Below are 25,497 nucleotides of genomic sequence, written 5' to 3' on the forward strand. Positions count from 1 at the left end.
TTGGTTAGGGATACAACGCTGGCCGCCAATTACGGCGGTGTAAACTGCGGCACTACAGGAAGGGGCGGGATGACATGGCGATTAAAAAGTATCAAACGCCGCTGTTTGTGTTGTCTCTGTCGTCAGGCCACTTCTCTGGGAGCGCTCCCGGAATTATTCGACATGCTGAATAATTTTTTCGACGTTTCCCGGTGAAGCCGGAACCAAACCACGCCCCCGTGCGCCGCTGTTAACTACGGCCACGCCCCCGTGCGCCGCTGTTAACTACGGCGTTTGATCCCTAAAACTGCCCGGAGGGGGCAAAATCTCTGCCGGGACGCTTCCGGGAGAGTTTACCGTCTATGTGTAAACGGGGCTTAAGGTCTGCATCTGCTGCAGGTATTATGTTCAAATACTTTAAAAGTGAAGCACATTGAAGAAAATACATTTAAACACTAGTTTTACATAGTTCACTTTCCTACCTGCAGCAAGAGAAACATACACCCCTGAGGAATTAAGTGACTAAACACAACACTTTTGCACTTCACACCTTAATCTTTGATAAGATTACATGCTGTGCAAGCCCTTTCGACTTTGTGCCACAAATAATCAAGGTGGAGCTGTTAGTCTAGTATTTATTTTGACAGTACAACTGAGGCCCAGAGTTTCCACAAGTCCAGCACCCACATTTATCTCTCACATGAAAATAGTTACATGGCTAAAAAAAATAACAGTTTGATTCACAGACTGCCATTTTTCAGGTTGAATGTTCTATAATGCAGTGCAAAACAAATGGACTGCTTTTCCATAGCACTTTGCTATCTGACAGCAGACACTCAAACAATACAATGATGCATCACACACGCCCACTTACACAGCAGTTGTGCAAAGCCCTCAACTACTAACTGGGAGCAAGGACATTCCTCAAAGGTACCTTTGAGGATGAGACTAGCACTGTTCTTCATTTAACTGACCCACATTTATCCGTCTGGCTGGACGCTCAAACCTATGACTTTCCAGGCAAAAGGCTGCGTCCCCAACCTTTAGGTCATGATTCCTCCAACAATGGCAGGAGGGGGGAAAAAACTGCACAAAATTTGTAGAGAAGTCAAATCTGTAACTTCAGATTTATGTAATGACATTGTATTTTCATGAGCCCACTGCAGTACCCTTAACTTTTGTAACTGAAAATTTCCAATCATCACTGCTGTTATTTTTCTATGAAATTAAGACAACTGCATTCCATTTAAAAGAACATTAGCTCCAAAATGCCTGAAAATTAGCAGTGACTTCACATATTTAAATGACATTTAAATAACATGGTAGATTTTCTAGATGTTTCCCCTTATGTTATGTCTTAATGTTGCCTGATGCAGCTCACAACAGCTGCTGTCACACTGTGTACATGTGCTATTTTGCAGTTTTTCAATGTAGCAGCATTACTCACTCAGCCGCAGTAGTTTATTTCAGGATACTTGAGATAGGAATAGTAATAAACCCACACATCTCTCACAAAAAGATGGAGTTTATGGAGGTTAGGGATACAAAACATAAGTCAGATGTTGATGCTCCTATAAAGCTGAAATCTTTGCAGCAGTGGCAACTGCTGTTATGCGTTTGTATTTTTATAACCGTCTTGGCCAATCTGTACTAATTATCCAGCATTTAGAAATCTGCCATACACAGTTAATCCACATCAGGATTTACATAAGTGGCCTGTACTCAATCTGTTTGGTCTTGTCTGGATATGATCACTGGAGCCCTGGTGCAGAACCATGACCATCTTAAACTGGTTTTACTTCAGGTTGCACTGCACAAATGGACCCAACCGAGCGACAAGTAAATATCATGCTATGTTTACTGAATCAAAGGCTCTGGGAATGGACACTCAAAGTTTACCTTTCCATTGTCTGTCATCACAAGCCTTAATGGAATGACCCTGCCGGATGTGCATGAGGATATTTTGAGAACAATCCAAACAACAGGCGAAGAGCTACTATGAATCAACAGGCAAAAACATTTTTCTGTACTAATGATAGCATCAACATCAAAACAAACATAAACAATTGAAAGAACAACAAAGCAGGGTTTGTTTCAGTCAGCTGATTGGCTGTTGTAGGACTTAGTTCAGGAACTGCAATTTTTTTTTATTAAAATTTCAAAAAACATAGCCAGACATACTGAGAATTTGTCTTGAAGCTATCAGTTAATATTCAATTTCCATGGGGCATTACTAACAGATGCAGGCCACAATGCCTACAGATGTTATTGGATTGACCTTCAACCAATCAAAGCAAGAAAGCATGTGCCGTATGCTGAGTTAGGCAAAAAGCTCATGTGAAGTGTAAGTTTGTTAGCTCTCCCTGAATTAGTTTTGATGCGCTAACAAGCTACTATTAATATGAATAAAATAACTTAATTAAAGACCTGGGTGAACAGCACCGTTTATCACATCATGAATGCAACTCTACAACTACTTGTAATTTAGCTTCCATAACTACAGCTACACCAGGATACAAGGTCTGTTAGAAAAGTATCCGACCTTTTTATTTTTTTCAAAAACCTGATGGATTTGAATCACGTGTGCTTGCATGAGTCATGAGGCACAAAGCTGCTGATGAAGCAAAAGCGCCACCGCGTTGAAGTCTCACAGGACATGTTGTGACATGCTCACCTCTTCCACAATTCGGAAGATTCAGACGGCTTTCGGTGGCTTTTCAGTCATGTGACTATCCGAGAAATTGTGGAAGAGGTGAGCATATCACAACATGTCCTGTGAGGCTTCAACACGAAGGCGCTTTTGCTCCGTCAGCTTCGTGCCGAAGCCATCGGCATGAATTTCGCTGCAACTAAATCTTCTGTCACAGTGGAATGTGCCAAAAAAGTGCTGATGTCCACCTCTTCCGCAATTTTTCGGATAGTCACACGACGGTCCCACATCACCACAGCGTTCACTTTGAAAATGATCTGGTCATTTCAGCATGTTGATGGTGACCGGAGCGTGGCTCGCTCTCCACTGTTGTGCCGTCTTTAAACCAGTTGTACCACTCCTTAATCTGTGTGATGCCCATAGGATCGTCACCGAAAGCCGTCTGAATAATCCGAATAGTTTTCACCTGGCTGGCAAAATTTGATGCAGTCGTGCTGCTCCAGTTGTTCAGTCTTTTTCCTTGGAATGAAAAAACGCCGAGCGCACGACACACACCTCACACAAAGGCTGCTTACCAGGAAATGACGCAATCAACAGGCGTGAAAAAATTCACGCATGCGCACGAAGGTTCAAGGTTGGCTCATGCAAGCACACGTGATTCAAATCCATCAGGTTTTTGAAAAAAATAAAAAGGTCAGATACTTTTCTAACAGACCTCGTATATAGCTAATTACAACATCCATATGGTTTGTAGTTCAATATAGTTAGTACACAGACCTTTAATGTAATTTAACTGCCGACTCTTAACATTTGCATGAAAGATGAACCCAAACCTGAAAAATCATATCATTATGGAGTGTTGTCAGTGGAATTCTGAGGGGAAAAAAATTCACTCCAATTTAGAGTAAGGCTGTAACATCGCAAAACTTGGAAAAAGTGAAGCACTGTGAATATTTTCCGGATGAAATGTATTTTGCCATCAATTTAGCATTCACTGCAGTATGAGTAGAAGGCATTGAGCACAGAGTGCTGGGTAAATGTAGCTTACTGAAACTCTCATCAACACAGACAGGAGTGGATAGTAGCAGAGTTTTTATTAATGAAAGATAAATTGACAGTACTTTGAATCACTTTTCAGTGATTCCTTTATAGGAGAACTCCTGTAATGTCTGGAAAAACCTGTAGCAATGACTAAGCATTACAGTCCACTTGACAAAACTACAGTACTTAACCCTAAAACACTTGAGGACATAATGCTCCATGGTGGCCAGGACAGTAAGGAATATGTTTAGCTGAATAAATGTAGAACTGGCTGCTGAATATGTCACACAATTTGCTTAACCCCTAATAAATCAAAACCTGGAATCATTTCCTGAGTAACAGATTACAAACTGGCAGGCAGTACTTACAAAGACACTTTAACTGTTATTCAAGATACCCTGTCACGCTGTGGTAGGAGGCCAAAGCCTTGAAATAAGATTCCACAGAGGAAAAGGGCTGAGAAAGAACAACATATTCACAATACAGATACCATCTACAAAAGTGGTTACTGGGTTTGTTTTACCACCATCAACTCTGCTTAACGCTAGCTATGCAATAAAATTTAATTTTACGTGTCATATTTAGAGAGACCAAGCCCCAGCCACCCTGCCCACTCCCTCGCCATGTTTTAGAACCGTCCAGAGGGAACATCAGTGTGCATGTTGAAGGCCTTTAACAGGTAGGAAGGAAGAGCGGGGGTTTTGTTCTTGTCTCTGCTCTTGTTCTATAGCGTTGATCAGGATTCTGGCAAAGATTTTTCCTCCAGTGGAAAGCACAGATGCTACAATCCCCTTTACAGTTCAGCAGATCCTTCCTCTCCTTCTCATTCAAAAGAGGAAAGTGAAATCCCTGTTTTTAAAGGTAAACAACCACACTGAGCGAGTTTCAGAGAGATGTTCTCAGGTCTGCAGGTGTGCTCAAATGTTCACTTCAGGTTGTTCTGGCTGTCGGTGAGGATGCGGGCACTGTCAGTTGTTTTCAGTGTTCCTGTTGAAGAGCGTGCTGGTCCATACAGTAACAACAACATTTTGCAGGTTCTGGATCTCTGCATACTTTTGAAGTGCTTTGGCTTTTTCATCCTAACAGTTGTTTTTCATCTCACTGATCTGAGTTTAACATTTCCACTTAAGCTCCACAAAGCAAATTTTCTTTGCATTAGAAGTAGGACCTTTTCAAAGGATGGGTTCCCGATGATGGGGTTCTTACGACTTATTTGTTACTGCTGTGAATGCCAAACCTGATCCTTCTTTTTTGCAAAGCCATTCATGATCTTATCTGATTCTGTGATGATGTTTCAGATGTGGCCCATTTTCATCCATGTCTGTTGTGAAAGCAGTTTCAAGACAAACCCACAGATGCAGGCAATAACTAGAATGGGATGTAAGGTGAAAACACAGGTGATTTATTTTCCTCAGGCATACGTGAATACAGTCCAACCAAACGGTAAGAGTTCATAGAAAAAACAAAACCACCAACACAGGCAGAGGGTGCTACCAAACAAACAGGAGTACACAGCGGGAGGTACTAAAGGCAAAACAAACAGAGGAGTCATGGAATTAAACAAATGGCAAACTGAGGCACAGCTAAATGGGGGGGGGCTGACACAGACAATCCATGAATATTCACAAACCTCACAGAATGAACCAAGAGAACCAAGGAGAAGAACCCCGCAACTAAACACAGACTTAAATACAAAAAACATAATGAACAAAGAAGTGACAGGTGTGCAAGACAAACACACACGCAGATATAACACACATGCAAAGTGACTCAGAACACAAGAGAAAACCGGGGATGAGTGGAAATAAAACATCATGATAACAATATTCAAACCACAAAAATAACCAAATACAAAACCAAGAAAAACAAAGATAGAAAACAAGCATGAAACTCAAAGATATGACCAAGTGCATACAGGGAGACACAACATGACTAACAGGTGAGGACACAGCAGTGGAACACAGGGACCCAGATAGGGGAGAGACCACCAGGATGACTCACAAAGGACGACGACACGGACAGGGGACAGAACACAAAAACCACTCACAAAAACGCACGGACAGCACACAACGACACTTAACACAGGAGCACAAACAGGGGGAAAACCACAACCATGTGTTTTGTATTGATGGGATTACTGGTCAGCTACTCTCTGTTTTCTTGAAATTATTCATCAGAGTTTTCATGTTTGCATTTCCAGATCCTGAATTTTCTCCTGGATGGGTTTGCTAGGTGATGAGGTGGTATTTGATGAATGAAGAGCATGAGCCAACTGATGAGAAGTTTGCTGTCCATCAAGTTTTTCTTGTCAAATTTTCAAGTCATGATGTAATTTAGAACATAACAATGATTCGAACATGAGGGGATCCATGTGCTTTTTAAGAGGTATGGAAATTGGAACAGAGCACTGATGAACAGTTAGTACTCTGCACACAATCCAAGAAGCAGGAAATAATTTGCATTACAATTTCTGCTGCTTTGTTTCTTGCATCATATTTTCCCATAACTGCTTGTCTTTCACATTTCTGGCAGTGAAATCAGCATCGGGGTTTCTGAGTAATCCCAGATCTTAGGAAGGAGACAATCACAAATCTGAAGCTCCCAATAGTTTCCACTGTCCGTATCCAAACACCACTGGAAGAAATGCCAGTGAAATGGATTTGTTTCAGGTGGATTCCAGTTTACCAGGAAGTGACACACGCTTTGATCTTGAGACCATCCTCTGCAGCACATGGAGTATAAGACATACAGGATCAGGTTACAAAAGTGCAGTCTGTCTGGCATTACCTTCTTACCCCTCCACAGAAACTGGGATTCATTCAGCAGTGTGACAGTTACTCCTCCACCTGCTTCCTCCTGCATGATGAGTGCCAGAACATGTCCATGCATTTGTGCCCTCTGCTTCCTGCATAAATCAGATACAAACTACTCCACCATGACAACACAAAACTACTAGATCCTGCACAAATTCAGTCTGAAGGCACAAAAGAGTCAAATATCAGCTAGTACCACAAGAATGTACAAGTCTTGACTATACAGAGGCTACTGTATGTACTAACAGGGAAATGCTTGGACCTTTAGCTTAATCTTTCACCTCAAGAGAGCTTTGATGGCTGCTGTAAGTAAGCAGGAAAGCAGCAGCTGTAAGCAAAAGCAACAGAGGACTGCAATCTACGACTAACTATAGCAACACAACCGTGTGGCTTAAGGCACCCACTACACAACTAAAATATATGACATCACATTCAAAGTGGCTGTACACACAGTGAAGGTAAGAACTCATGATTTAAATTTTAAAACATATTATGTACATTTTCTGCATTACATGGCATAGAAAAAATTAAATTATTTGAAAAAAATTCTCTGTAACTGGTACCTACAATGCCTTGTGAAATATAAAGACAGGAGTGTAGAAACAAGTAAAATAAACCAGAAAGTATTGACATTTAAGAAGCTAAAATCAGAGAAATTAAAAAAAATATGGATATTAAAAAAGACAGAACAATTAATCAATAATCAAAATAGTTGAAGATTCATTTCATAATTGATTAATCATTGCAGCTCCAATATGGGCTGGAACTGGAAGTTAATTTTTTAATTTGGACCAATTCCCAGATCATCTGGTGATATGACATATTCGTGCACTGACACTGATTTCTGTAAAGCAGCATGAATGTTTATACGTATACAAAGATAGTCACACAAAGGAGCTGGTGTTTACTTTCTTTGTATCTTTTTGTTTGTGCTATATTTAATGATCTAAATGCAAGAAATAGCCTATAAAATTGTTCACGGACTGGCACCTCCCTACCTAGCTGACCTAATTAAACCTTACGTACCGGGCTGGGCTTTGCGTTCTCAGGGTGCAGGACTACTTTGTGTCCCTAGGGTGAATAAGAGGTCTGCAGGTCATAGAGCTTTCTCTTATCATGCCCCTGTTCTGTGGGATGATCTCCCTGTGTCAGTAAAACAGATTCTGTGGAGACTTTCAAGTTCAGACTTAAGACGCACTTATTTTCCCTTTCGTATGGCTAGCATACTGGCATAGTATAGGTCTATGCTTTTTACTCTTTTAATTCATTTTATTACGGAACGGAGTGTGCCGCGGCCTCAACTTTACCTAAATTCTGGGTCTTTTAGTGAAGCTTAGGGTTAGTGGCCGGCAATCACCTTAGCATTTCGTGTTTTTCTCGTTGTTTAATGCTGACAAATTATACTGTATTTCTTGTCTTCTGATGCCTGATTCTGTTTTTTTCTCTCTGTTTAAGGTGCAGCTCCATCCAGAGATGGGTGTGGTATTTGTGCTGGAGACCCTCTTGTCCTGTGCACCAACAACATTTCCTGTATATTTGTTTTGTGAATTGTTCTGTTATTTATGTCTGTAACATGGTCCAAGCAGAGCAGGGGTGGGCAATCATGTGCCATAAAGGGCCGAGACACTGCAGATTTTCCGTGCAACCAGTCACCTCAGCAGGTGATTTCATTAATGATCAGGTGTCTCAGCAGGTGATTTCATTGACAACCAGGTGTTTATGTTCAGAGGAGAAGCTCATCAGCAACCCACCTGCTGAGGTGAATGGTTGCATGGAAAACCTGCAGTGTCTCGGCCCTCGATGCCCACCCCTGAAGCAGAGGGTCACCCCTTTGAGTCTGGTCTGCTTGAGATTTCTTCCTCAGAGGGAGTTTTTCCTTACCACTGCTGCTCTGGGGGTTAGTAAGGTTAGGCCTTACTTGTGTAAAGCACCTTGAGGCAACTCTGATGTGATTTGACACTATATAAAAAATAAAAATTAAAATAAAAAAAAAAAAGAAATCCAACTTTTAACATTCTCAGACACACTGGATAAATACTTAATTTTTCTTTAAAAAAATTAAAAAGCCAAGTCAAAGCTCATAAACCTTCAAGCTCACAATAATATATCTTGAGTTGTTATGATACAATGCTGTGCAACACCCCCCCAATACTTACAAAAGGAGCTTTTGCAGGACTGAAAATGAAATGTCACTCTTGTTACAGAAATGTCACTCTCCAGTCTGCCACTTCATGGTTTTCACTCACTGTCTCAGCTGGATGACCTGACTGTCATTTTACAGGAGCTCAGAAGTTTAATAATTTATGGCTAAACAGACATTATAAATTATAGGGGACCTTTCTCACCTTGAATAGCTGAAGCATAAATGATCCCCTTCATCCCTGATATGGCATATATTTATTATTCAACAGGTCTTACAGCGGAATTTTGACAGACGAAACGGGAAGGTTTGTTTGACTTGAGACGTGTTGTGGTGAAAATTAAAAATACAGATCTGTTCTCCTGATAGATTAAACGCTGGCACACATAAAATGAGGCCAGATGAAAATGACAACTTGCACTGAAGTCTGCAGCAGGATTGGTGGAGATGCCGGAGATAATGTCAGGTTATGAAAAATATGTTCAGCTGTCAACACTCTGACAGCCGGGGACTGTGTCTGGTGCCTGTATTTTTTACCAAATACAAGCAAAAACTGAAGCCTTCAAAAGAGAGTTATGTCACCTCTGTGACAGGAGATAACAGAGGAGAGTAGGTAAGGGGTTGCTAGCAGTCTGATCTTCTGGGAAAAGATGGATTTACAAGCACACATGGGCTAATACACAAAGTTTATGTTTTTCACCAGTTTCTGGAGCACCTGAGAAATACAGAAGAGACTGAAGCATCAGACTGTACTAGTATGATTCACAAGAGACCACGGGGTCAAGTTTTATTTTCACATTCCCATTCGGGAAAGAGAATCAGAGAACTGCTTGCCTGAATTAATTTTCACTTGCCCCCATACTGACTGTTTAACTGTACCAAAACTTCATAACACTCTGCCTGAAGACGGGTGGATGGCATTAAGTTTGCCGAAATGCCCATCCCTCCACATATTTCAGTAAAATTTCTGATTTCATCACAAATAATTCTCTCATTTAGAGCCAGACAGTGCCAGATCCGTTACATCTTGTGTGTAATTCTCATCCTGTAAACTCTCAATTTGACGTCATTGTCATGCGACTACTACTGATTTGAAAAAAATTCAAAATCATTGCATACATGTGTTAAATAATTAATGAATGAGTTTTGAAAAATTCCCATGCAAAAGAAAGGATATTGTGGGTGACCCGGTACATTTACAGGACTTGGAATACACCCGTGTATACTGATGACGTTGTCACATATAAGACATGGAAGTGAGGAGAAAAACATTGCAAAAAAACCATTATTTATTTTGCTTTTTATGATGTGTTTGGGTCATGAAATTAATTTAATTTAGAGTGGGCATTTAACCAACTTTCATTAAAAAAAGGGGGTGAGCGGATGGATGCTGAAGGGAGGTATTCAGCATCCATGGTATTTATGTGGTATTTATTAGCAGTTACCAAATAACAATTTAAGATAAATGGGTCAAAAACGTTGTCAAATATTGCCATGGTGTTGTGTGGGCCGCTGAAGAGGAGGTACTGCTGGCCCACCACCACTAGAGGGCGCCCTGCCTGGAGTGCGGGCTCCAGGCACCAGAGGGCGCTGCCGCCTCACGAGAGCAGCCAGGGTGACAGCTGTCACCCATCACTGGACACAGCTGACTCCACTCAGCACGGAGGTATACCACCAGGACGGCGTCTCCACCTCAGTGCCGAGATATCGCCTTAAGATAGAGGTAACGTTCTCTGCTGTATTCCTTACATTATTATATTGTCTTTCTTGTTGAGCATTGCAGGACAGCTGTCTACAAAAAGCCGTTGCTTCGGATAAGTACTCACCTTCCTGCAGTATTGTGACGTGAGGTGGAGGCGGCTTCTCCCCTCTCCGTGTTACGGGGTGCAGCCGCATCCACACCTGTGTGTTTGTTGTTCTCTTGCCAGCAGTACCGGATCCGACGAGCGGAGGCAGTGGCCACCTGGGAATTCGGGACTTGGCGGTTCCAGTACTTCCAGGGTTCAGTGGCAGAGGAAATCTGGGTGGTTCCGGTTCGACTTGGACGGACGTCTCCTACCTTCGAGCCTGCCCACACGACACCAGTGGAATTCGGCTTAACCCCAAATTGTCGATTGTTGTATTGGTTGTGCACGTTTCACAACAGTAAAACCTTGTTATTTACCTTCTCCATTGTCCGTTCATTTGCGCCCCCTGTTGTGGGTCCGTGTTCCTACACTTTCACAACAGGATATCTCGGCCAATGTCATGGATCCCGAGGGGCGTCAACCGGCTGTTGAACGGCCAATGGAAGACCAGGGCGCGCAGGCGTCTTCGGGAGGGGTAATCGGTGAGTTGCAGCGGATTCTCACCGCTTTCACCACTCGGATGGACTTAATGACCGAGCAGAACGTTCTCCTGAACCGCAGGGTGGAGGCTCTCGCCGCACAAGTGGAAGCGCGCCCCCCCCGGCCGCTGCGGCTCTCCCTCCCGTCGACCCTACGCGTAACAGTGACGTTCCACTGGTCGTTCAACGACCCCTCCCTCCTTCCCCAGAAGCATACATAAGCCCTCCAGAACCGTACGGCGGCTGTGTGGAGACGTGCGCAGATTTTCTTATGCAGTGTTCGCTCGTCTTCGCACAGCGTCCCGTGATGTACGCGGCTGATGCTAGCAAAGTAGCTTATGTGATAAACCTGCTTCGCGGGGAGGCACGCGCTTGGGCTACAGCGCTCTGGGAGCAGAACTCACGGTTCCTTCAGATATATGATGGGTTTGTGAGGGAGCTCAGAACTGTGTTCGATCACCCCAATCGAGGAGAAACCGCTTCAACAGTGCTACTGTCAATAAGACAGGGGCGCCGGAGCGCAGCTGTCTATGCAGTCGACTTCCGCATCGCGGCTGCGAGGTCCGGCTGGAATAGCACTGCCCTCCGCGCCGCCTTTGTAAACGGACTGTCTTTGGTTCTTAAAGAGCACCTGGTGGCTAAGGACGAACCGCGGGATTTAGATGGGCTCATTGATCTTGTCATACGGTTGGACAACCGGTTAGAAGAACGTCGGCGGGAACGAGACGAAAGGCATGGCCGGGCACGCGCTGTCCCTCTCCCTTCCGGTTCCGACCGCGCTCCGCCTTCCCCACGCTCCACAGCCCCTGCGCTCCGTGGGGTCACAGCTCCCCCTACTGACGAAGCTAGGGACACGAGTAGGGCAACATTTAGGGCACCAGATGCACAGAGGAGATGGACCCACGGAGCGTGTTTTGTTTGTGGTTCAATAGAGCACCATGTGAGAAACTGCCCCGAGCGGTCAAACGCCAAACGCCCGCCCCTAGAGACTGGGCTAGGGGTGGGCCGAGACATTCACGTGGGACACACCCACATTGCCACACGACTCCCAGTCACGATCCTGTATGAGGATTCTACCCTGAAGGCCCCAGCACTGGTGGACACGGGCTCTGAGGGGAATCTGCTGGATAGCAGATGGGCTAGGGAGATAGGGCTCCCTCTGGTGGCTCTTACCTCACCCGTACAGGTTCGGGCACTAGATGGCTCCCTACTACCTCCGATCACGCATAAGACACCACCTGTAACTCTGGTGGTGTCAGGTAACCACCGGGAGGTGATCGAATTCTTTGTGACTCAGGCCACCTCCCGTGTGGTTTTGGGCTTTCCCTGGATGTTGAAGCACAATCCCCGGATCGATTGGCCGTCCGGGGTGGTGGTGCAGTGGAGCGAGACCTGCCATCGGGAGTGTCTAGGTTCCTCGGTTCCTCCCGGCTCCCAAGCTAAGGAGGAGGTCAGAGTCCCGCCCAATCTGAGGACGGTGCCGGCGGAGTACCACGATCTTGCGGACGTGTTCAGCAAGGATCTGGCTCTCACGCTCCCTCCCCACCGCCCGTATGATTGTGCCATTGATTTGGTTCCAGGCAGTGGGTTCCCGTCCAGTAGGCTGTACAACCTCTCACGGCCGGAGCGCGAATCAATGGAGACCTACATCCGGGACTCGTTAGCTGCCGGGTTGATCCGGAATTCCACCTCCCCGATGGGTGCCGGTTTCTTTTTTGTGGGAAAGAAAGATGGCGGACTTCGTCCATGCATCGATTACAGGGGGCTGAACGAAATCACGGTTCGCAACCGATACCCGTTGCCCTTGTTGGATTCAGTGTTCACCCCCTTGCATGGAGCCAGGATTTTCACCAAGCTTGATCTTAGGAATGCGTACCACCTGGTTCGGATCCGGAAGGGAGACGAATGGAAGACGGCATTTAACACCCCGTTAGGTCATTTCGAGTACCTGGTCATGCCGTTCGGTCTCACTAACGCTCCCGCGACTTTCCAAGCATTGGTAAATGATGTCTTGCGGGATTTCCTGCACCGGTTCGTCTTCGTGTATCTAGACGATATACTCATCTTTTCCCCGGATCCTGAGACTCATGTCCGGCATGTCCGTCAGGTCCTGCAGCGGTTGTTGGAGAACCGACTGTTTGTGAAGGGCGAGAAGTGTGAGTTTCACCGCACGTCTTTGTCCTTCCTGGGGTTCATCATCTCCCCGAACTCCGTCGCTCCTGATCCGGCCAAGGTTGCGGCGGTGAGACTGGCCCCAACCCACCAGCCGTAGGAAGCTGCAACAGTTCCTCGGCTTTGCTAATTTCTACAGGAGGTTCATTAAGGGCTATAGTCAGGTAGTTAGCCCCCTGACAGCCCTGACCTCACCAAAAGTCCCCTTCACCTGGTCGGATCGTTGCGATGCCGCGTTCAAGGAGTTGAAACGGCGCTTCTCGTCTGCACCCGTTCTGGTGCAGCCCGATCCTAGTCGCCAGTTAGTGGTTGAAGTGGACGCCTCGGACTCAGGGATAGGAGCTGTGCTCTCCCAGAGCGGGAAGACCGATAAGGTTCTTCACCCGTGTGCCTATTTTTCCCGCAGGTTGACCCCGGCCGAACGGAACTATGACGTCGGCAATCGAGAACTCCTTGCGGTGAAAGAGGCCCTTGAAGAGTGGAGACATCTGTTGGAGGGAACGTCCGTGCCATTCACGGTTTTCACTGACCATCGGAACCTGGAGTACATCAGGACCGCCAAGCGGCTGAACCCCAGGCAAGCCCGCTGGTCACTGTTCTTTGGCCGTTTTGACTTCCGGATCACCTACCGTCCCGGGACCAAAAATCAGAGATCGGATGCATTGTCCCGGGTCCATGAAGACGAAGTCAAAACGGAATCGTCGGATCCCCCGGATCCCATCATCCCGGAGTTCGCTATCGTGGCCGCCCTCACCTGGGACGTAGAGAAGACCGTCCGGGAGGCCCTGACACGAGACCCGGACCCCGGAACCGGACCAAAGAACAGACTCTACGTCCCACCGGAAGCCAGAGCTGCAGTACTGGACTTCTGTCACGGTTCTAAGCTCTCCTGTCACCCTGGGGTGCGAAGGACCGTGGCAGTCGTCCGGCAGCGCTTCTGGTGGGCATCCCTGGAGGCCGACGTCCGGGGCTACGTCCAGGCCTGTACCACCTGCGCCAGGGGCAAGGCCGACCATCGGAAGACCTCAGGGCTGCTGCAGCCGCTGCCCGTCCCACATCGCCCCTGGTCCCACATCGGCCTGGACTTTGTCACGGGTCTCCCGCCGTCCCAGGGGAACACCGTCATCTTCACGATAGTGGACCATTTCTCCAAGGCGGCCCACTTCGTGGCCCTCCCGATGCTACCAACGGCCCAGGAGACAGCGGACCTCCTGGTCCACCACGTCGTCCGTCTGCATGGGATACCATCAGACATCGTCTCCGATCGCGGTCCCCAGTTTTCCTCACACGTTTGGAGGAGCTTCTGCCGGGAGCTGGGGGCCACGGTCAGCCTCTCGTCTGGGTATCACCCCCAGACCAACGGGCAAGCAGAACGGGCCAACCAAGAACTGGAGCAGACACTACGCTGTGTGACAGCCGCGCACCCGACGGCCTGGAGTACCCACCTGGCCTGGATCGAGTACGCCCACAACAGTCAGGTGTCATCAGCCACCGGCCTCTCCCCTTTTGAGGTGTGCTTGGGGTATCAGCCCCCCTTGTTTCCGGTGGTCGAGGGAGAGGTCGGTGTGCCCTCGGTCCAGGCCCACCTACGGAAGTGCCGTCGGGTGTGGCGTGCCGCCCGTTCTGCTTTGTTGAGGGCCCGGACGAGGGCGAAGAATCATGCAGACCGGCGGCGGGCCCCGGCCCCCACGTATCGTCCTGGGCAGGAAGTGTGGTTGTCCACCAAGGACATTCCCCTTCAAGTGGACTCCCCAAAACTCCAAGAACGATACATCGGTCCCTTCAAGATTCTCAAAGTCATCAATCCCGCCGCAGTGAGGCTCCAGCTTCCGGCCTCGCTGCGGATTCATCCAGTGTTTCATGTCTCCCGGATAAAACCCCATCACACCTCACCCCTCTGCACTCCAGGTCCGGTACCACCTCCTGCCCGGATCATCGACGGGGAACCGGCTTGGACCGTGCGCCGGCTCCTCGACGTCCGTCGAATGGGCCGGGGTTTTCAGTACCTGGTGGACTGGGAGGGGTACGGCCCCGAAGAACGCTCCTGGGTGAAGAAGGGCTTCATCCTGGACCCGGCCCTCCTGGCCGACTTCTACCGTCGCCATCCGGACAAGCCCGGTCGTGCGCCAGGAGGCGCCCGTTGAGGGGGGGGTCCTGTTGTGTGGGCCGCTGAAGAGGAGGTACTGCTGGCCCACCACCACTAGAGGGCGCCCTGCCTGGAGTGCGGGCTCCAGGCACCAGAGGGCGCTGCCGCCTCACGAGAGCAGCCAGGGTGACAGCTGTCACCCATCACTGGACACAGCTGACTCCACTCAGCACGGAGGTATATCACCAGGACGGCGTCTCCACCTCAGTGCCGAGATATCGCCTTAAGATAGAGGTAACGTTCTCTGCTGTATTCCTTACATTATTATATTGTCTTTCTTGTTGAGCATTGCAGGACAGCTGTCTACAAAAAGCCGTTGCTTCGGATAAGTACTCACCTTCCTGCAGTATTGTGACGTGAGGTGGAGGCGGCTTCTCCCCTCTCCGTGTTACGGGGTGCAGCCGCATCCACACCTGTGTGTTTGTTGTTCTCTTGCCAGCAGTACCGGATCCGACGAGCGGAGGCAGTGGCCACCTGGGAATTCGGGACTTGGCGGTTCCAGTACTTCCAGGGTTCGGTGGCAGAGGAAATCTGGGTGGTTCCGGTTCGACTTGGACGGACATCTCCTACCTTCGAGCCTGCCCACACGACACCAGTGGAATTCGGCTTAACCCCAAATTGTCGATTGTTGTATTGGTTGTGCACGTTTCACAACAGTAAAACCTTGTTATTTACCTTCTCCATTGTCCGTTCATTTGCGCCCCCTGTTGTGGGTCCGTGTTCCTACACTTTCACAACACATGGAAAAGCTTAAGAAGCACAAATTGGTAGCATTTATAAACCTGAACAAAATTTTGTCTCAAAGTATTTAAGAAAAACTCAGCTAGTATTGTTTTTTAATCACAACCGTATAACAAAGCATATTCATTTTCTATGGACAAAATGCAAACTCAACTTTTTAATAAATAAATTATGTGAGTTCATTATGATGTTAACTGCTGATTAAATTTGTTTTTACTTTGACTCTAGGGCTCTCCATGTTTCATTTTCTATGCATTATTTTAAACATGCCTCCCCCCCAACCTCATGAAAATTTTAGTCTGACTCCTGGAAGAATTAGATGTAATGATATTTACATTTTACATTTTTTGAGTATTTGTAGAAAAGCGTGAATCAACAGGTTTAAAAGATATTTGAGCCATCTTGTCTGGAGAGAGTGAATATGAAACATAATTATGACCGAAGCCAAATCAGAGGATTCATTAGCTGATGGTGTTAATTCAGCCCTTACACTGCGAGAGGAAACATCAAACAAATCTGAGTGAGGAATCAAAAATCAGCGCACTTTATTTCATCAACCTGGTCTTGAGGGAATGAATCAGAACGTAAGGTTGACTTTCTTGCCCAGCACGGTTCTTACTTTGCCCCAGGGAATTTGGCAAGCCTTACTGTTGAGTCCTAGTCCTGTTTGTCTCATTCAGTCAGACATACGAGGTCTATTAGATAATAAACCAACCCTTTTATTTATTTTTTTTTAACTATATGGATTTGAATGACGTGCGATTACACCAATCATGCTTGAACCCTCGTGCGCATGCGTGAGTTTTTTCACGCGTGTCGGTGACGTCATTTCCCTGTGGGCAGGCCTTGAGTGAGATGTGGTCCCGCCCTCTCGGCTGAATTCCTTTGTTTTACACGCTGCTCGAGACGGCGCGCGTTGCTTTATCAAATTTTTTTCTGGACCTGTGAGGAAATTCCGAGTGGACACTATTCGAGAAATTAAGCTGGTTTTCGGTGAAAAGTTTAACGGCTGATGAGAGATTATGGGGTGTTTCTGTTGCTGTAAGGACTTCCCACGCAGCGGGACGTCGTGTAGCGCTTCCAGGCGCTGTCGTCGGCCTGTTTCGACCTGAAACCATCCTAATTTAAGGCTTAATTCACCCAGGACGTCGTGAGAGAACAGAGAAGATTCAGAAGAGGCCGGCATCAATCAATCAATCAATCAATCAATTTTTTTATATAGCGCCAAATCACAACAAACAGTTGCCCCAAGGCGCTTTATATTGTAAGGCAAGGCCATACAATAATTATGTAAAACCCCAACGGTCAAAACGACCCCCTGTGAGCAAGCACTTGGCTACAGTGGGAAGGAAAAAACTCCCTTTTAACAGGAAGAAACCTCCAGCAGAACCAGGCCCAGGGAGGGGCAGTCTTCTGCTGGGACTGGTTGGGGCTGAGGGAGAGAACCAGGAAAAAGACATGCTGTGGAGGGGAGCAGAGATCGATCACTAATGATTAAATGCAGAGTGGTGCATACAGAGCAAAAAGAGAAAGAAACAGTGCATCATGGAAACCCCCCAGCAGTCTACGTCTATAGCAGCATAACTAAGGGATGGTTCAGGGTCACCTGATCCAGCCCTAACTATAAGCTTTAGCAAAAAGGAAAGTTTTAAGCCTAATCTTAAAAGTAGAGAGGGTGTCTGTCTCCCTGATCTGAATTGGGAGCTGGTTCCACAGGAGAGGAGCCTGAAAGCTGAAGGCTCTGCCTCCCATTCTACTCTTACAAACCCTAGGAACTACAAGTAAGCCTGCAGTCTGAGAGCGAAGCGCTCTATTGGGGTGATATGGTACTACGAGGTCCCTAAGATAAGATGGGACCTGATTATTCAAAACCTTATAAGTAAGAAGAAGAATTTTAAATTCTATTCTAGAATTAACAGGAAGCCAATGAAGAGAGGCCAATATGGGTGAGATATGCTCTCTCCTTCTAGTCCCCGTCAGTACTCTAGCTGCAGCATTTTGAATTAACTGAAGGCTTTTTAGGGAACTTTTAGGACAACCTGATAATAATGAATTACAATAGTCCAGCCTAGAGGAAATAAATGCATGAATTAGTTTTTCAGCATCACTCTGAGACAAGACCTTTCTGATTTTAGAGATATTGCGTAAATGCAAAAAAGCAGTCCTACATATTTGTTTAATATGCGCTTTGAATGACATATCCTGATCAAAAATGACTCCAAGATTTCTCACAGTATTACTAGAGGTCAGGGTAATGCCATCCAGAGTAAGGATCTGGTTAGACACCATGTTTCTAAGATTTGTGGGGCCAAGTACAATAACTTCAGTTTTATCTGAGTTTAAAAGCAGGAAATTAGAGGTCATCCATGTCTTTATGTCTGTAAGACAATCCTGCAGTTTAGCTAATTGGTGTGTGTCCTCTGGCTTCATGGATAGATAAAGCTGGGTATCATCTGCGTAACAATGAAAATTTAAGCAATACCGTCTAATAATACTGCCTAAGGGAAGCATGTATAAAGTGAATAAAATTGGTCCTAGCACAGAACCTTGTGGAACTCCATAATTAACTTTAGTCTGTGAAGAAGATTCCCCATTTACATGAACAAATTGTAATCTATTAGACAAATATGATTCAAACCACCGCAGCGCAGTGCCTTTAATACCTATGGCATGCTCTAATCTCTGTAATAAAATTTTATGGTCAACAGTATCAAAAGCAGCACTGAGGTCTAACAGAACAAGCACAGAGATGAGTCCACTGTCCGAGGCCATAAGAAGATCATTTGTAACCTTCACTAATGCTGTTTCTGTACTATGATGAATTCTAAAACCTGACTGAAACTCTTCAAATAGACCATTCCTCTGCAGATGATCAGTTAGCTGTTTTACAACTACCCTTTCATGAATTTTTGAGAGAAAAGGAAGGTTGGAGATTGGCCTATAATTAGCTAAGATAGCTGGGTCAAGTGATGGCTTTTTAAGTAATGGTTTAATTACTGCCACCTTAAAAGCCTGTGGTACATAGCCAACTAACAAAGATAGATTGATCATATTTAAGATCGAAGCATTAAATAATGGTAGGGCTTCCTTGAGCAGCCTGGTAGGAATGGGGTCTAATAAACATGTTGATGGTTTGGATGAAGTAACTAATGAGAATAACTCAGACAGAACAATCGGAGAGAAAGAGTCTAACCAAATACCGGCATCACTGAAAGCAGCCAAAGATAACGATACGTCTTTGGGATGGTTATGAGTAATTTTTTCTCTAATAGTTAAAATTTTGTTAGCAAAGAAAGTCATGAAGTCATTACTAGTTAAAGTTAATGGAATACTCAGCTCAATAGAGCTCTGACTCTTTGTCAGCCTGGCTACAGTGCTGAAAAGAAACCTGGGGTTGTTCTTATTTTCTTCAATTAGTGATGAGTAGAAAGATGTCCTAGCTTTACGGAGGGCTTTTTTATAGAGCAACAGACTCTTTTTCCAGGCTAAGTGAAGATCTTCTAAATTAGTGAGACGCCATTTCCTCTCCAACTTACGGGTTATCTGCTTTAAGCTACGAGTTTGTGAGTTATACCACGGAGTCAGACACTTCTGATTTAAAGCTCTCTTTTTCAGAGGAGCTACAGCATCCAAAGTTGTCTTCAATGAGGATGTAAAACTATTGACGAGATACTCTATCTCCCTTACAGAGTTTAGGTAGCTACTCTGCACTGTGTTGGTATATGGCATTAGAGAACATAAAGAAGGAATCATATCCTTAAACCTAGTTACAGCGCTTTCTGAAAGACTTCTAGTGTAATGAAACTTATTCCCCACTGCTGGGTAGTCCATCAGAGTAAATGTAAATGTTATTAAGAAATGATCAGACAGAAGGGAGTTTTCAGGGAATACTGTTAAGTCTTCTATTTCCATACCATAAGTCAGAACAAGATCTAAGATATGATTAAAGTGGTGGGTGGACTCATTTACTTTTTGAGCAAAGCCAATAGAGTCTAATAATAGATTAAATGCAGTGTTGAGGCTGTCATTCTCAGCATCTGTGTGGATGTTAAAATCGCCCACTATAATTATCTTATCTGAGCTAAGCACTAAGTCAGACAAAAGGTCTGAAAATTCACAGAGAAACTCACAGTAACGACCAGGTGGACGATAGATAATAACAAATAAAACTGGTTTTTGGGACTTCCAATTTGGATGGACAAGACTAAGAGACAAGCTTTCAAATGAATTAAAGCTCTGTCTGGGTTTTGGATTAATTAATAAGCTGGAATGGAAGATTGCTGCTAATCCTTCGCCCCGGCCCGTGCTACGAGCATTCTGACAGTTAGTGTGACTCGGGGGTGTTGACTCATTTAAACTAACATATTCATCCTGCTGTAACCAGGTTTCTGTTAGGCAAAATAAATCAATATGTTGATCAATTATTATATCATTTACCAACAGGGACTTAGAAGAGAGAGACCTAATGTTTAATAGACCACATTTAACTGTTTTAGTCTGTGGTGCAGTTGAAGGTGCTATATTATTTTTTCTTTTTGAATTTTTATGCTTAAATAGATTTTTGCTGGTTATTGGTAGTCTGGGAGCAGGCACCGTCTCTACGGGGATGGGGTAATGAGGGGATGGCAGGGGGAGAGAAGCTGCAGAGAGGTGTGTAAGACTACAACTCTGCTTCCTGGTCCCAACCCTGGATAGTCACGGTTTGGAGGATTTAAGAAAATTGACCTGATTTCTAGAAAAGAGAGCTGCTCCATCCAAAGTGGGATGGATGCCGTCTCTCCTAACAAGACCAGGTTTTCCCCAGAAGCTTTGCCAATTATCTATGAAGCCCACCTCATTTTTTGGACACCACTCAGACAGCCAGCAATTCAAGGAGAACATGCGGCTAAACATGTCACTCCCGGTCCGATTGGGGAGGGGCCCAGAGAAAACTACAGAGTCCGACATTGTTTTTGCAAAGTTACACACCGATTTAATGTTAATTTTAGTGACCTCCGATTGGCGTAACCGGGTGTCATTACTGCCGACGTGAATTACAATCTTACCAAATTTACGCTTAGCCTTAGCCAGCAGTTTCAAATTTCCTTCAATGTCGCCTGCTCTGGCCCCCGGAAGACAATTGACTATGGTTGCTGGTGTCGCTAACTTCACATTTCTCAAAACAGAGTCGCCAATAACCAGAGTTTGATCCTCGGCGGGTGTGTCGTCGAGTGGGGAAAAACGGTTAGAGATGTGAACGGGTTGGCGGTGTACACGGGGCTTCTGTTTAGGGCTACGCTTCCTCCTCACAGTCACCCAGTCGGCCTGCTTTCCCGGCTGCTCGGGATCTGCCAGGGGGGAACTAACGGCGGCTAAGCTACCTTGGTCCGCATCGACTACAGGGGCCTTGCTAGCTGTAGAATTTTCCACGGTGCGGAGCCGAGTCTCCAATTCGCCCAGCCTGGCCTCCAAAGCTACGAATAAGCTACACTTATTCGTAACGGCATGAGGACTTTATGTGGACATTCCACTGTTTAAGGACATTTTTTAATGAAAGACGTGCGCGCAAATTCGCCGAGTCGTTTCCGTGACAACTCGGCAAATCTGTGTGCGCCGCGACAGGAAAAACACCTCCGTGTTGAAAACCATTTGTAAAATTCAGGCGGCTTTTGATGGCTTTCAACAAGTGAGTAACTGAGAAACTGTTTAACAGCTTGGGCATGTTCCAACTTGCCCATTAAGCTTTCCAACGGAGGTGTTTTTCCTATCGCGACCCCCCGCGGTCGGGTCCGGCCTGACATGCGACTCTGCCCGCACGTTCTTTCATTACAAAATGTCCGTTAACAATGGAATGTCCGAATAAACTCCTCATGCCGACTTCTTCTGAAAGTTCTCTGTTCTCTGACGACTTCCTGGGTCAACAGAGCCTGAAAAGTTTTCAACTTGAAACGGCGAGACACTGCCGCCTCGAACCGCAGATCGCCATCAGGCGCCGTGGGCCGTCCTTACGGCGACACTACCAGACCAAAATCTCTCATCAGCCGTTAAAATTTTTACCGAAAACCAGCTGAATTTATCGAATGGTGTCCACTCAGTTGTGCCTTACAGTTTTGAAAAAATTTTGATCAAACAAAGCAGCAGTCTCTGAGCCATTCCTAAACAATGAAAAAATCGACGAGAGGGTGGGCGACTCCTCACTCAAAGACTGCCCATAGGCGAATGACGTAACCAACAGGCGTGAAAAAACCCTCGCATGCCCACAAGGGTTCAAGCATGTCTGATGTAATCACACGTGATTCAAATCCATATGGTTTTTGAAAAAAATAATAAGGTCGGATACTTTTCTAATAGACCTCATAGGTAGTTGAACTGTGACACACTTTTTGCTATTTTGCCTCTGTACACCACCACAACAGAGCTGAAATGAAACTATCAAGATGTGACTGTCATGTAACTTTAATTCAGAGGGTTTAACAAAAAAAGTGTAGCATTTATCATTTAGGAATTTTTACCAATTTTATTCACAGCTCCTCGATTTTCAAAGGCCATAAGCAGTTGGACAAACTAAAAATAAGGTTTAATTGTTAATACAAATTTAAAATTTTACAGACAGTTTTCTTTAGCGCTCACTGCGCAGTGATATAAAAAGTTTTGGACAGCTGAACAATTTCACTGTACAAATAAAGTATAAATCTGAGATTACCGGTATACACATTTTCAGCATGCTGATATCTCACCAGGTGTCTCAAAAATACAAGATTAAAATTGTGACCAAAATCACCCCACAGACACAGAGATAGTCAATTCTAAAAGTTGCCCACGTTTACAACAAACAACCTGTTACTGTGCCAGAAGCTGTTGTTTGCCAAACCTCCTTTCCTTTTGAACAGGAACACCTCTCTGTCTCTCCTCTACAGACCAATTGGCTCTGTGGGCACGTCTCACAGAGCAATCAGGTGTCGGGACTACTGTGACATATGTCACAGAAGTCTAAAACAAGCTGTTTCAGGGCTAAAGTCTGCTTAGAGTAGGGTAATCCCTCCAAGCACAGTCATAACATTGCAGAACTTTGAAGATGTTCAACAAAGATGGCAAAACATTTAAGTGTACCAAGTAGATGAACACAAATCTTGCACTGTACAGGCCCTTTAAATGTTTCTATCTCCACCCACATTTTCAACAAGCTTAAAAGACTTTGTTGCTTCCTCAATAGCTGCACCCTTGACAAACTGAAACCTTGCATAGAACTTTTATGAATACTAAAAACGTTATTAATATTAAAGTAACCAGACCCTGCTGTCATACTGCTCTGTGTTCCGCAACATCTCACACTCACACACACAGACCAGGAAGCAAGGAAAAACAACGTGGTTTTACACTGCAGCAACACCACAGTCCACTATGATACAGATCACCGGCTAGGGGCCAGTAGAGCTGAGGCAAAACAAGCGGTTACAACTGCTGGATAGTAATCCTGGGTATAAACTGATATTTACTGAGCCAATACCGAGCCTCCATAAAATGCTCCAATTAGACCCCAGTGCCAGTCCAAGGACTGTTATTATTTATGTGTTGAAGATTAGCAATGAATCACTACAGACATCTTGGAAGGAAACACTGGAGACCAATTTTGGTGAATCCACATTCAATTTAAATTGTAGAGACAAAACATCAGTTTAACATCATCTGCACTGCTACCTGGGCAGTTGCCACCTGAAGGAGACTTTGGCAATCCCAACAGTTTCCACATTAGATCAGAAGCTATGACAGTTGACACATGTTGAAGCTCAAACCGGCTGACAGGAAATCCACCGTCACTTCAAGCTGGTGATTTGGGGGCTGAAGTGAGAATGTTTGTACACTTTATAGATCTTTGTTATTCTTCTCTTGTTGGCTATTTGACCTGCTGTCACATTTTTTTTTTTTTTATGACAAAAGCCTCAACTCTTTGAGAGAAAAAAGGTGACCTCACCTTTGTTGGTTTATACCCAAAACATTTTAAACCTTTCACTACCAGCATGTTTCCTGGTTACATGAAGTTATGATATGTGCAATAATAACTACGACAATAATGACTTAAAACACAGTTTAAGTCAGCTCGACAAGTTCAAAAAGGAACTGTGTGCAAATATCATGACAACCCAGAACATAAAACTCCCAAAAACCACAATGTTCACCCTTTATTAGCTTCTCTCAATCACCACAGCAGATTCTTGCAATCACACACAGACACACACAAGCAAAATAAAATAAAATAAATAAAACAACAAGAAACTAGATCAGTTTCTTCACAGCCACAAGGTTTAAACAAGTTACAGTCAAAATACGCGACTGTGGCTGTGGATAAACAAATGCCACACTTGCAAAACTGCAAACAAATCAGGAGGAGGATGGAATTTGTTGTATTATAGAGAAACAAAGCTTTAGAACAATTCAAACCACTGAAAAACGTCTGATGTGTCAGTTCAATCTTAATCCTGATGTGGTCTCTTTGCTCAAAAACTGGTAATGTTTTCCCTCGATGTTTATCTGTCCTTCTCTTCACAACACAGCAGATATCAGAACCAGACAGAAGCATCCGTGCAGAAAATTAAATTATTCACACAGATCCTTCAGGGTCTTCCTTCTATCTTAGCTTTGCAAGTGTAACGTGAGCAGCAAAGAGAAAAAGTTCAAACATCCAAGTAAATCTGAAAGCTCAGGTATGATGTAAAAATAAAAATAGCAGAGATGTGACATCATATGCAGACTTGCCAAATCAAGAACATATGAAAACAGGTTTCATGTGTGCATTAGCCTTTTTTTTCTTTACCTTGGCACTGGAATCCTTGTTTTCCAAACCCCCTGTAAAAACACAGAAGGGAGAGTAAAATAAACATTGGTGCATTTTCCATCTTTCACAAAGATATCCACATACTATATACTCATATATACTAGTGTATGTAATTGATTCACAAAAGCCATTTGCAGACATGCCATGTTGCATTTCAGAGCAAAGGAAACCTCACATTTACCAAAGCACCTAAAATATGGATTCAGATCAGTTTGAAGATGAGTTTTCAAGTTATGTCAATAATATTCAATTAGCTGTGTAAACTATCATAATGTATTCATAGTCTGTAGTACCATCCTGACCGTTCTGTGTCCTATAATCAAACCAGTCCTTTAAATAAATATGTCCAGCCTGCAGTTGCACATCAAACTTGATCAAATCTGTCAGCCCAGTATCAACCTGACAGGTTTGAAGCTTGCATTCAGAAACTGTGTCATGAACCAGTGCTTCCTAGCACCTTGCTAGCACATACAGCAGAGTCACGGATAGCTAACCGCGACGCAATATTATGACTGATAACTGATCAAAGAAAAAAAGCAGTCCCAGAGCAGTGTTAGATGTGACAAGATTACAGTGTCTCATTTAGTTTCACAGCCACCATTCTCAGGCTTCACTAAAAGCTTCATTACATGAAGCGTTGTACTAATGGCGTGTTCAAGACAACTGGGAAAACCCAA

At 44.9% G+C, this 25,497-nt stretch overlaps 1 protein-coding gene across 2 annotated transcripts in view; it reads right to left on the bottom strand.

The window, feature by feature from the left end:
- prkcaa (protein kinase C, alpha, a) overlaps positions 1–25,497 on the bottom strand; it is a 488,890-nt gene that overhangs the window by 460,682 nt on the left and 2,711 nt on the right. For both annotated transcript variants that reach the window (XM_034187877.1, XM_034187878.1), the window contains exon 2: positions 24,800–24,831. In XM_034187877.1, coding sequence (XP_034043768.1) covers positions 24,800–24,831 — 32 coding nt within the window. The remainder of the gene's footprint in view (positions 1–24,799; positions 24,832–25,497) is intronic.

The sequence above is a fragment of the Thalassophryne amazonica genome, chromosome 15 (assembly GCF_902500255.1).
Source record: "Thalassophryne amazonica chromosome 15, fThaAma1.1, whole genome shotgun sequence".
Classification (NCBI taxonomy): Eukaryota; Metazoa; Chordata; class Actinopteri; order Batrachoidiformes; family Batrachoididae; genus Thalassophryne; species Thalassophryne amazonica.